The sequence below is a fragment of the Ooceraea biroi genome, chromosome 13 (genome assembly GCF_003672135.1).
Source record: "Ooceraea biroi isolate clonal line C1 chromosome 13, Obir_v5.4, whole genome shotgun sequence".
In the NCBI taxonomy this organism is placed as follows: Eukaryota; Metazoa; Arthropoda; class Insecta; order Hymenoptera; family Formicidae; genus Ooceraea; species Ooceraea biroi.
The window spans coordinates 1316711-1330060 of NC_039518.1; the positions used below are offsets into that span (position 1 = coordinate 1316711).

Here is a 13350-nt window from a genome sequence, read left to right on the forward strand (position 1 = left end):
TAATAAATATTAATTAATTTGTTTTTACTGATTAATATATTCGTTGTGGAATAGGAAATTGCTGCGTTTTTAAGACTAACGAATTTGTTGGCGCGTAGTTGAAAATAGGTTCCTAGAGCGAGAAAATTACTGTATCTTAGTCTAACAAATTTGTTGGCATGCAGTTAATAAATTTATCCGACCATCAGATATTGCCAGTGTATCGCGATTTAAAATATGGATTTGAATTTAGAATTCCCTGGCGAATAAAAGATTTTCTATACATAATATTAATATTATATTAATTATTTGAAATATGTAACGAGATAAAAATAATAGAAAAATTATTTGATACAAAAAGATATGTGATAAAAACTATTCTACAAATAAATGAGTATTCTCAATTGGCTATTTTGTAAGGAATATTAATGGTGCATTTTATCAGAAATGTCTTAAAAATCATGACATTAGATTTATCTTATTTATCCATATTATTTTAAGAACGAATATAACTCTAATAAAACGGTATATAAAGAGATCTTGATTAAAAAGATGGATTTAGACATAATAGATCATGATTGCGTTATTCAATCGATTGTTTCTCTTAGATTAGTTCGTAGAAACAAATTAAAGTTATTATGTTTTACAATGAATCTTTTCCACGACTTTTTGCACTATAATTTGTCGAATTATCGAATAAAATATTTTAAAATATATCAATAGGAGTATTAAAGAGTAATGGTACTATTCAACACATAAAATTCATCAAAATTTAAATTTTGATTATTTATTATAAACAATGCAAATATTTAGGTAGAATAATATTTTATAAATACATATTGAAGCTTTGTTAAATATCAATCAAATATCAATTAAATCTTGTGCATCAAGTATTTATTTCATACATCTTATCTCGATATTATAATAAATAGCGAACACGGTGAACAGGTAAATAGAATGCACAATCTAACAATTTGAAAACAAAACAATCGTGGAAAATGGCATATTAATAAAATTAATGTACTTTATTTGTAATACTTATACATTGTATTATTAAATTAACGCTTAAATTATATTTATTGTACATCTACATTGTATAATATTTTATAAGATAGTGGTATCAAATTTTTCTTTATTAAATTATTTTATATGATTTGCGCAATTATCGAATTTTACAACTTTTATGGACAAAACGAACAAAAACCAACAGATGTTTTATTTTATCGTAGATGTAAGTTTCTAAGATCCAAAGTTTATTTCTACTTACTTGAAATAGAATCATAGATTTTGTTTGTTTAAATTTACAATTTATGCTTAGACAAAATTGACGATCTATAATATTTAAGATTATTCAAATATAAGTCAAATTTTATATAACTACAATTCTTTTTGAAAGAAGCTTGCTTTAATAATTGGAAACTAGATAAGATTGGTACAGAGTGTTTGGTAACGAAGGTTCTAAGGCTCGTGAAGTGATAAAGCGGATTGAGTTAATAAAGATAATAGATGCCAGACGAACGGCTCGTCAGAAATGTTTAATTCTGTTTACTGTTATCAGTAATTATTCGTAATTCCGACAAAAATCAGTAATTAAATCGTGCGAAGGGACCACAATACTATGCCTACTGCCTCGATGCACTCTCACTTATAGTAATTTTTTTAATATTAAAATATTTCAAACTTCTTTACGTGATTATTTGAAAAATTATATAGGAGAGATGATGGAGCAGAAAAGACAGGGAGAGAAAGAGAAAGAAAAATGAGAATTTCAAAATATACTTCATTAATTAATATGTATAATTTATGTAATCGCCAACAAAAAGTTGTAGTCTTATTTTGTTTTTCTTGATGATATGTAGATTTTACATTCAATTTGCTACAAAGTTCTCTGAACCTCATTTTCAAAAATAATATAATAATAGTATAATAATAATAGTTTGAGATCATAAATTCAAGATAAATTTCGATGAGATAATTCTACTTAACGAGTCACATAAGATCATTCAACGGAACATAACGTACACTCCTAAAATTGAAATATTAATACGTGGCAGTAGTAAGACGGAAAACAGTTTTAATGCTCACAATCAGTCGATGTTTATATGCGTATATGGCAGTGAATTATACAGAGATATAGAACTCAGGTGTCTTTTTACAATCGTAACGCTCATTCTAAATAAATGTTGATTACGCGCTGGTAGTAACAATAAGAATCACAGTTTTACTTTTTATAAAAGCTTTTACCTGCTTTTTGCGTTTTACTTTCAATATTTTGTAGACTATAAAAACAATCTTTATTCAATATTATTATAGAAAAATGCTATCTGACTTACATAATTACAAAAAATCAAAATATTGGAGCTCCTTAAAGTTAATGTTTAAGACTCGATCTGCAAAGAAAATTACAAATTTATATGAAACTTTTAAGATTATATGTAATGTACACAAGATTGATCTCTCTCTCTTTCTTTCTCTCTCTCTCTCTCTCTCTCTCTCACATACTTGTTTCTATTGTATTAATAATACCTTTTGTGAAATCCATACATGCTTAATAAGCTTTGTTGTCTGGGAACTGATGTTAATTGTTTACTTTGACGCAATTGTTCTTTCTGTTACTGAATTGGCAGGCGAAATCTAAAGCAAAGACGTTTTACACGTATTAGAAATTAATTAAAGATTATATATTTCCATCGATTAATATATTTTCTAGCCAGGGCCAATCAACGTAGAAAACACAGATATTCAGTGTAATTTCAGCTATGTGTGAAAAGTTATTAGCCGAAATCGGACAAAAACATTAAGTATTTGATTGTACATCCGCACTTACCGAATTCATTGAACTTTTCTTCTTTAATGTTTTTTTATGCAAGGATGGAGAACCTTTTGTATTTGACCATTTCGATAAATCATCTCGTAAACTGCTGGTATTTTCGTAATTGGCTAAATCAGGCATGGTTTTCTACATCGGAGCTTGATACCAATAAATTATCAGAAATGCAATTATCATTAACAGTTGTGAAATGTCGCGTTGGCGATATTTCGGTTATCCTGTTACTGGAATACGTCCTTTCTGAAATATTTTCATAAGAGTTGGTCAGACATTTGTTCAGATTCGATGGAGGTGTATCGTCAATGCCTCTTGACGTTAAGTTTGCATTGACATTTTCTATTTCAGAAAATACTTTCAGATCTTGTAATGTTTTTTGTCGTTTCATGCTTGCATCACAGACGTCCATTGTTGAATTCTCATTACGTTTTGTACGTTTTAAATTGAAATCTTTAACGTTGTTTTCTGACTTTAGTGCATCGCTCTTCTCGTTATCATGTTTCGAAAAATATTTGCTTTCCACGATAATGTTTTCGTCTATGATAGTTCGCCTTACGCGCATTAAGTTTCTTCCTCTTTTCCGGCAATTTTCTTGAGACAAAATACTCGGCGAGGTTGTGAGATCGGATACTCTTTTCACGAATGGATTTTTTGTTTTAATAATTCTGGTGATACATTATTTTCTGTTAAATATTCCTTCGATCGTTTTTCGGGGCTGAGAATTAGTTTTGTATTTTGATTTGAATTATACATATCCAAAATAGCGTTTTTTCCTAAATCTTGATATTCTGAAAATCTGTCGCATTGTATAGTTGGACTAGTATATTTTAAAGAAATGTTCTCATTTTTTAGAGAATCTCTTCGTATACATAACTCTTTTCTAGCTTTGATTGATGAGTTTAATGTATTCTCATATCTATGATTGTCTGTTTTTAATTTATACTTGTCGGACCAAATGCTAGTGTGAATAATAGATGTTTGTTCTATTTCAGCATTACACTTCCTTTTACGTTCCTATAATGTATAGTAAAATATTCTAAATCTTTTTGACGTATTTTTTAATAATATTATATGATATAATACGTATTTTATATTTTTATATTTGTATGTGCAATATAACAATATTGTATATTTTACATGTATTTGTTATGTATTATACACACAAGATGTCTGAAAAGACAAGAGCTAAATTTGTATAGTGTATTAATGAAGTCAGGCAAAAACATGTTCATATAAACTTATGTTAAAAAATATAAGAACAATTTTGTTGACGATTTTTCGAACACTTAAAACTCCAAACTCTAACAAATCATTTTTGGACATAATTTATATGAATTTTTTCACTTACTTGACCTTATTAAATAAATTAAATGGCCCCGATTTTTCCGAACATCTTGTATATATTTAATTGTATTATTTTCATAGATGCCTACTTACAATTTTGTCTGGATCGAAATTATGAACCATTTTTAGAGTACATGGATCACAATTACCAAAGGCCAGTTGTAAAGCGATATCTGCATTTAATTCAGTACCAGCATACTGTAATTGATCTTCAGTAATATCAGCTGTGGGCGGATTCAATCGTACTTGTTTCCTTTGTAACGGACAAAATACTAATTGATGTTTAAACGTTATATCCGCTAACACGAATGCATCTCTGTACTCTGCTGTCACAACTAACGATTTCATGTTGAGTACAGATCCTAAACGTGTCAATGCCTTAAAAATATAAAATAAAATATAAAATAAAGTAAGACAGAAGTACCACGTGTATAAATTATAACTTTTCATGTTATTGTATATTATGTATTATATAAAACAAGCTATTTTTATATTGTCATTAAGTTTTAAATAAACATGCAACAACTCACCTTATGTATGTTGTCATCCGTGTTTTTGTCAATAAATTTTTGTGCCTTCCTTAAGCCGATGCCAGGCAAGGACGGAAGATAATCACAACCAGATAAAATACAGATGTGACGGAACTTATCCATGTGAAATTGTTCGGAGTGCACGTTCATTGCTAAATGTAATCGATCTTGTTCGATTAAAACTCCGTTTCCATTAAAATCCATTTTAAAAAGTATCTATAACAAAATAAAACAAACTTTCAATATTGCATTTGGCATAATGAAAACAATTATGCTTAAAATTACGTTTGTTTATCTATATGAATAAAATTTTGATTCGAGATTAAACTTGGGATTATAATACATATTAGAGTAGTGAGACATACTAACTCTTTTACATCCAAATAATGTCAAATCACTGTCTTCTGTGATAACAACGTCAGCTATACCAATAATATTCAGGTACGCCAATTGTGCATCCGCTTCGTAAGGAGCCACAATGCAATCAACGTTCTCTTTTTGACAACGTTTAATTAATTCTAATGCAATTTCATGAGTAACGTCTATGGCTCGTTTCAATAAGTTTTTTCCCTCTGCGACTTGGCCCATTTGTATCAATTCCATTGCTTTACGACGATTCATGTTTCTCGAGCTAATAAATAATATATTTATTTACATGTACTATTTATAAATAATCAAGAAATTGATAAAAAAAATTTGAGATCGAAATAATCTTTTATTTTTATGAGATAATTTCAATTTAAATATTTTGTAAATTTGTATTTAAATATGAACTTGTCTCTTCCTACTTACTCACGTCTTTTAATTTCCGTCTGTTCCTTAGCGGGCAATCGTCGACCATCAAACACCAAGATCGGTTTTATTTTATATTGCAAAAGCATGTTTATGTATTTCATACAGTACGAAACGTACCTGTAACATAAGATAAAAAGTATTGATCATTGTTTACCATTTTAAAGGAGAATATCAAAGTGCACGTAACGTAACACAATCACGTACGCATCCGTCGTTTGTCCCATCATCAGTTTCTCGGCGCAAGAAAAGACACCTTTGTGTAACCAACAGTAAGAATCGATCGCGACAGTGCCACCGGAAAATTCTTGGATATTCGTTCTCTTAGAAGACTTCTCCAAGAATGGTAACAAACCGGTAATACCCATTTTTATTAATTAATTCGTCTAATTCAACAACAAACTACACAATAAAACTTATTCTACAATTGCCGCCAGATCTTGGCTTAATTTATACAGTTACTAACAACTCGTGCACATAGAACGTAACCTCGCTTGGCGTGCGGCAGAAGTTAGTTAAGAAATACCACGGTAACCAATCAACGTCTCGCTTGCCGCCACTGGCTGGCGTAGAAAATATCGCCTTGCTGATTGGTTCCTGCTCGCTGCTTGACGCTTGACGCGTCTGAATCAGCCTTTAGATCCAAGTAAACGCAGCTGAATTCAGTTGTAGTATTTAGGTTTGTATAGACATATAACCTCTAACGTGTATTTGATTATATTTTGTTAAGCGCAAGAAGTGAAGCAAAATTCAAACATAAGTTTATGTTTTGATTTATTAAATTTATTATTTTTATCAAACAATTGTTAAGTTCGTATTACTTGCAACAATATAAATATAGGACAAATTGTGTATATACTTGTGTACACAATCTAGCAGAAGGAAGCAAAAATGCTTACAGATGTAAATAAATAAATCAGAAATTAAGTAATTATAAAATAACTAAAAATCCATTATCATACACGCATACACGTATGTTGTGAAGCAATTATTACGTATCACTGTATCATTATGAGTGAGAGTGCAGAAACGCAAAGTAAGGATAGTGCGGTGTCTGTGATAACTGAGCAGGAACGTGAATTGGCTCAAAATGCATTGTTGGAATTTCAAAAAGGCTCCTATGCATCATGTTTGTTATATTTAAATAAATTGGAGAGTCTTCGGCCCATGGATCTGAAGGTTACGCATAACAAAGTTGTTGTGGAATATTATAAAAGTGATCTGAAGAAAACTGAATTGATGCAAAAGAGCTTGAATGCAATATGCGGTCAAATATCAACGATGGATTCTAGTGAGGCTATTGACGATGTCGAGAAATGCATCATGAGGTACAACCAAGCTGTCCTGCTGTATCATACTAAGCAATATAACACTGCTCTTCGAGTGATGAATAAATTTTTTGCCTTCATCGAGCCGATGGGTACGTAATAATAATGATTTTTAATATAAAATGGACAATATAATCAGAGTTGAAAAATAACTCGTGCCTTGTAACGTTACAGTTATTCTTTATAGTAACTCTTATAGCAATTGCATTATTTACTTTTATCTGTAAATGTAATAATAACTTCGTTACATTTTATGAGTAGTAAGTAACTAATTTAAAAATTACTGTTTATTTTATTGTTACTTTATGGATTCATCAACAGGAAATAATATTTATTATAATAAAATTAATAATATTTAATAATAAATTAATTTTTAATATTTAAAATTAATAATATTTATTTTTAGATTAAATAAAAATAATAAACTACATTTTAATCTTGGTTCCTAATCGAAATTCATAAAAAAAGTACCACACGTGTTTTTTGTCTATAACTGTACATATGCTGCTACAAAAAGTTTGCAACACCTCTTTTTAGATAAATGTTGGGAATGAGGAGGATTGTGAAAACTAGGAACTGCTATCTTCAATATTGCTGGACTAACGTTATTTTCGTCATTCGACATGCGATATCCGATATTCATGATAACAATAACAATGAAATGACAGAAAATAGTATTTTAATCAAAATATTATTATATTTATAAGTATAATTTGGTCTCATATTAAACTACTTAAAAAAATAACGGAAAAAGTAGCAAATATTACTTCTTAAGTAGTGATAACTGTAACTATATTGTATTCACTTTTTAAAATGTATAGTAATTATAACGAGTTATTTTTTTTATAGAGTAACTTTCTCAACTCTGATTATAATCAACAATTATATGTGTTACTTAATAGAATATAAGATAAATTATTATACTATATAATAAAGTATTGACTCCTTAACACCCCTAAATTAACTCGAGGAGTGCTTTATTTGATATCACATTATCATAATGCATCATAATGCATGCGCTCGTATTAACTCGTATGAGATAAAAAATAATTAAACTGAAATGATTTATATATATTTTATGAAAAGATAATTCTTTAACCTGTAAATAAACAATTCAGTTATTGAGTTCTGCTGACATTGCGGATATTTGCTACTACCAGAATAAACAAAATTAAACGTTTCAAACGAGTCATTCATCTGGCATCTATACTCATCAAATATATACTGTATATATATACACACACATCAGCAGAACTCAGTAACTAAATTGTTTATTTACAGCAGTGCTCGGAACGATCTGAATATTTCGAGCGATTTTCGAAGTCGACGCCTACTTTCTTCTCCTTACCGCGCGCCCCCTAACAGATGAGGGTCCGCGGCCGCTGAGCGTTAGGAGCGGCAAATGAGTGGACCTTACTCCTGAGGACCCTGATTACGTAAATTCTGAAATTAAAAAGACTTTACAAAAAATAAAAGTTTAGTATTAAAAATATAATTTTTCTAATATATTAAAAATTATTAGAAACAATTTATATACATATATATATTCTTTTATTATATTAAATTATAATAGATTGATTAAATTAATTTATTATTTATTATGTTAATTGTTATAATTTAATTTAATATAATCTATAGTATAATAATAATAATAAAAAAATATATAAAATTATAAAAAATAAAATATATTCATTTTCAAGTTACGTGGAAATAAAAAAAGAATATATATACAGGGTGTCCCATTTTAAATGCCGCAGGCAAAAATCTCTAAAAAGATGGGACATACGGAAAAATGTTTCGAACAAAAGTTGCATGGTTTGAAGGAGGCCACATGATGAAAATATGTACTTGACCTTGAGTGACCTTTTCAAGGCCAGGTCAATGTGATGGATATTTTCTTAAACGGGACTCCCCCTTTTTTATTGTATATTCTTGTAGCTTAGTTCGAGAGCTTTCCAAAATACTACCTACTTTTGTTTTTTGCCCAAGCAGTTCCCAAGATATGAAGCGTCAAAGTTGACATACCGCCGGCATTCGCATTACCCGATGTAAACCGCGGGGAGGTTGCTCGGTCGGATTTGTACTCATAGTGGCCCTAAAAAGGGCCGATTTTGTGTATGGGGGTGTGGTAAGCAGTACTAGTACTAGTAACTTCAAATGGAATGCACAGTATTTACTAATAAGCAGAGCTCGGACTTCAGTGCCGCTATCCCCACTTCAGGCTCTCGAGCGCCGCGAGAGACAGTGCCGACTATGCCGGTGGAGCGGCCTAAGCAGATGAGAGGTACCGTTGCGTAAATTGAAACATTTTTTGATTGTTTGAGGCACCGTCTCTCGCGGCGCTCGAGAGCCTGAAGTGGGGATAGCGGCACTGAAGTCCGAGCTCTGCTTATTAGTAAATACTGTGCATTCCATTTGAAGTTACTAGTACTAGTACTGCTTACCACACCCCCATACACAAAATCGGCCCTTTTTAGGGCCACTATGATGTACAAATCCGACCGAGCAACCTCCCCGCGGTTTACATCGGGTAATGCGAATGCCGGCGGTATGTCAATTTTGACGCTTCATATCTTGGGAACTGCTTGGGCAAAAACCAAAAGTAGGTAGTGTTTTGGAAAGCTCTCGAACTAAGCTACAAGAATATACAATAAAAAAGGGGGGGTCCCGTTTAAGAAAATATCCATCACATTGACCTGGCCTTGAAAAGGTCACTCAAGGTCAAGTACATATTTTCATCATGTGGACTCCTTCAAACCATGCAACTTTTGTTCGAAACATTTTTCCGTATGTCCCATATTTTTCGAGATTTTTGCCTGCGGCATTTAAAATGGGACACCCTGTATATATATAAATTGTTTCTAATAATTTTAAATATATTAGAAAAATTATATTTTTAATACTAAATTTTTATTTTTTGTAAAGTCTTTTTAATTTCAGAATTTACGTAATCAGGGTCCTCAGGAGTAAGGTCCACTCATTTGCTACTCCTAACGCTCGGCGGTCGCTGGCCCTCATCTGTTACGGGGCGCGCGGTAAGGAGAGGAAAGTAGGCGTCGAATTCGAAAATTGCTCGGAATATTCAGATCGTTCCGAGCACTGATTTACAGGTTAAAGAATTATCTTTTCATAAAAGATAAAAAAAGGCATAACAGGCATCTACACATGTCAGAAAAGTCCTTTTTCTAAAAGTTGATATTAGATAATTGCATTAATTACGAATGCAATACAATTGTAATTATAATGGTTTTTATTGGATATATGTGTATATATGTTAATACAAAACATATCTTAATATCTTTACGCTCCCAATTTTATTTACAAAACGAATTTTCAAACATGTTGACTAACAAGTATACAGTTCAATAGAATTTGATACAAATATATATTGTATACTGACTGAGTATTTAATATATTAGGAAATATTATTTAGTAAAAATTGTGAAACAACACTTCAAAATTACATATTGATTTTTGATCCTGTGTGCGAATTTATTAATAAATGTCAGCGATCCAATTGCAACATCGCAAATGCTTGTGAAGAGTAGTTCAAATTAACTATACCAACAGTTAATGATAATTATGAAAAAATAATAGAAGAGAGATTTAAAAAAGATATATAAAATATTAAAATTATATATCAAGTTATTTTGTACATAAAAAATGTGTGCTTTTAATTTTTTATAAACTTCTTTAATAACACTCTTTAAAAAATAACTTAAAGGTTTTTTTACAAAATACGAAACATAAAAATAAAACAAAAGCAATAAGAATATAAACTAGTTTAGACTATATAATTCTTTTTCTTCGCCAGTATTTGGATAAATAAATAAATGCTGTATCTCTTGACCAAGCTAGCACAGTTGTCATTATCTTCTCTGCATAACGCTTCGACACAATTTTGGTCTTTTTCAAGTGTATGTCTTACAAAACGTTCTACGTATATAACAATTGTGGCAGCAATATGTCGTATTTAATAGACTAGAAATCAATACAAAATTAAGAAGAAAAATAAAAAATACAAAAACGTAAGAATGATCAATAAACTCTTACATGTTTTGAAGCTGACAGGATAATTGAATCGAAGAATTTATGACATTTATAATTGAATTATTTGATTAAGAGTAACAATGTATAATAAAAAGTTTTTAAGACTTCTGGGAAACAGATCAGTATGATAAGGTGACTAACAAGCAACTCTTGGTAGGACAAGCAGTATGTTTTCATGTGATTCTCACAATCTTATCGTAAACAAGCGGTAGGTTGTCAGTGTCTTTTCGCAGGTTAATAGAATTACTATTTTTCGTAATAAAAAACATTTCAACTATTTTTCTTTTTCTATTAATGTTTTCAAAATGTAAAATTTTAGGGTTGAACCAGTCAAATTCATGATTAGTGCGATGTTTGCTAACAACAGAATGATTGCTACTATGTTTCCTAATGGCAGCCCTGTTCTCACCTAATCTTGTTTCCAAATGTCTCCTCCGTCTGGCCTATGTAGCTAGCATCACAAGAAGAATTAGAACAATCAATTTCATAAATTACTCCTGATTAATGCTCGTTCTTTAACTTATCTTAATAATCCTCTCTTTAAAAAACATCCATAACGTCAAAATTGATCGCGATGAATCACTAGTGTCTTTTGATGTTACGTCATTATTTACAAATATCTCGAAGGAATTGGTAATGAAAGGTATCGAAAAAAGATGGCATATAATTAAGAATGTTATTAAATTTATCCAATTAAAGTCTTGGTTCGCCAGGAATTGAAATGCAACAATAATTCTTAAAATTTTTGACCGAACTGGCAATTTTATTTTGATGGTAACCTCACAACGTTTTGCCCTCAAATTTAGGTCCTTCTCAAGTGAGTAACATAATCAGTCATTTTCTACAAATCAAATAAACAAAAGATACATTGTACAATACAAGAGAAACTAAATAAATAAACTAAAATAAAACAATTGAAAGGTAAACTTATTGGTTGAAAATAACCGATACAGTATTGTGATAAGTACGGTAAACGTAGGACATAATACGTTCACGGTCTAATCACTACTGACAGTAATCAAGCAAAACAATTCTTCAAATGCTCTTCAGAACAGAGTCGTAGACACCCGGCAGATTTTCGGTATCCTTTTGCATATTTATCGCGTCAGAATGTTTCTTAATAAACAGCATCTCCACGATCTCCCTTTTGTGAAACGTTGTGAGGTTACCATCAAAATAAAAGGTAATTATGTACTTTAACGGACCCAGCCCCGATGACCTTGACCTTGACATATGTTGTCAAGGTCACCCTCCTGAGTGACCTTGAAGAGGTTTTAGCCGTCGCTCGTTGTTTGTTAAAAAGTTATAAACAAAGAAAGTTTAATGATTTCGCACGAATTTTCAGCTGTCCACGCGAAGCAAGGACTTGAGTTTGACATATATTACAAAAGTCACCTTTCCGAATAACCCGCACTAGGTTTCACCCTTCGCTCGTTGTTTATTAAAAAGTTATTAACAAAAATGTTTAATGAATAAAGCATAATTTTACGATACCAGATACGTTTACGAAAGAGTATATTTGATGGAATTTTAGCTTTAAATCAGAAATAGGTTTGGGTTAGGTTATATTTTCCGAAACTGGAGCCCCGGACACATACGCTCGTTTTCAGCCCGCTTCGCGGGAGGGCGGGGGAAAGGGGCTTTGCGCCTCCCCCCGCTGGAATCCGTGGCGTGTACCAGGTGATCAAAATCTGCACGGTGAAATCTGTTACACTGGCCCTGGCGGGGGGGGGGCAAAGCCCTTCCCCCCGCCCTCCCGCGAAACGGGCTGAAAACGAGCGTATGTGTCCGGGGCTCCAGTTTCGGAAAATATTACCTAACCAGGTTAGGTTAGGTTAGGTTAAGTTACAGCAGAGAATACTTTGTATTTAACTGTTTGTGCTTTTGGTTAAAGTGAAGAATACTTTGTACTTATATTAAAAGAAACTATTCTATATATTAACAATTCACTGCTTTAAATGACTTTCCTTTCTTCGTTCATATACATATTCGTCGTTTATATCTTTCAATATTCAATATTCTTTCAAAATAACTACTATATTTTCGAAATTTCTTTTGTTAATAACTTTTTTATAAACAACGAGCGAAGGGCGAAACCTAGTGCGGGTTATTCAGGAAGGTGACGTTTGTAATATATGTCAAACTCAAGTCCTTGCTTCACGTGGACAGCTAAAAATTCGTGCGAAATCATTAAACTTTCTTTGTTTATAACTTTTTAACAAACAACGAGCGACGGCTAAAACTTCTTCAAGGTCACTCAGGAGGGTGACCTTGACAACATATGTCAAGGTCAAGGTCATCGGGGCTGGGTCCGTTAAAGTACATAATTACCAAATAAAATTACCAGTTCGGTCAAAAATTTTAAGAATTATTGTTATTAAATTTAATTTAGATCAATTTTTATATGCCGTTTTTATATGCCATTGATTTGGTATTAAGCTTGACTAGTTTTTTCATTTTTAATGGACAAGTTTATGATCAGAGTTTTGGCAACCCCATG

The 13350-nt window shown here is 31.3% G+C and overlaps 2 protein-coding genes across 7 annotated transcripts in view; one reads left to right on the forward strand and one right to left on the reverse strand.

Moving 5' to 3' along the window:
- Positions 1 to 1739: 1739 nt before the first annotated feature.
- On the reverse strand, positions 1740 to 5993 carry LOC105283948 (exonuclease 1). Its single transcript, XM_026974510.1, is given in 10 exon segments — positions 1740 to 2369; positions 2506 to 2594; positions 2795 to 2932; positions 2934 to 3460; positions 3463 to 3820; positions 4244 to 4528; positions 4681 to 4896; positions 5050 to 5311; positions 5473 to 5592; positions 5680 to 5993. Coding segments are annotated over 10 exon segments (2175 nt in total). The 5' UTR covers positions 5841 to 5993; the 3' UTR covers positions 1740 to 2350.
- Positions 5994 to 6138: 145 nt separating this feature from the next.
- LOC105283950 (CCR4-NOT transcription complex subunit 10) overlaps positions 6139 to 13350 on the forward strand; it is a 34256-nt gene continuing 27044 nt past the window's right edge. For 3 of the 6 annotated variants that reach the window (XM_026974504.1, XM_026974506.1, XM_026974505.1), the window contains exon 1: positions 6139 to 6892. In XM_026974504.1, the coding sequence (XP_026830305.1) occupies positions 6484 to 6892 (409 nt within the window). In that variant the 5' untranslated portion in view covers positions 6139 to 6483. The remainder of the gene's footprint in view (positions 6893 to 13350) is intronic. The other 3 variants (XM_011347100.3, XM_026974508.1, XR_003407352.1) reach the window with 2 other exon arrangements.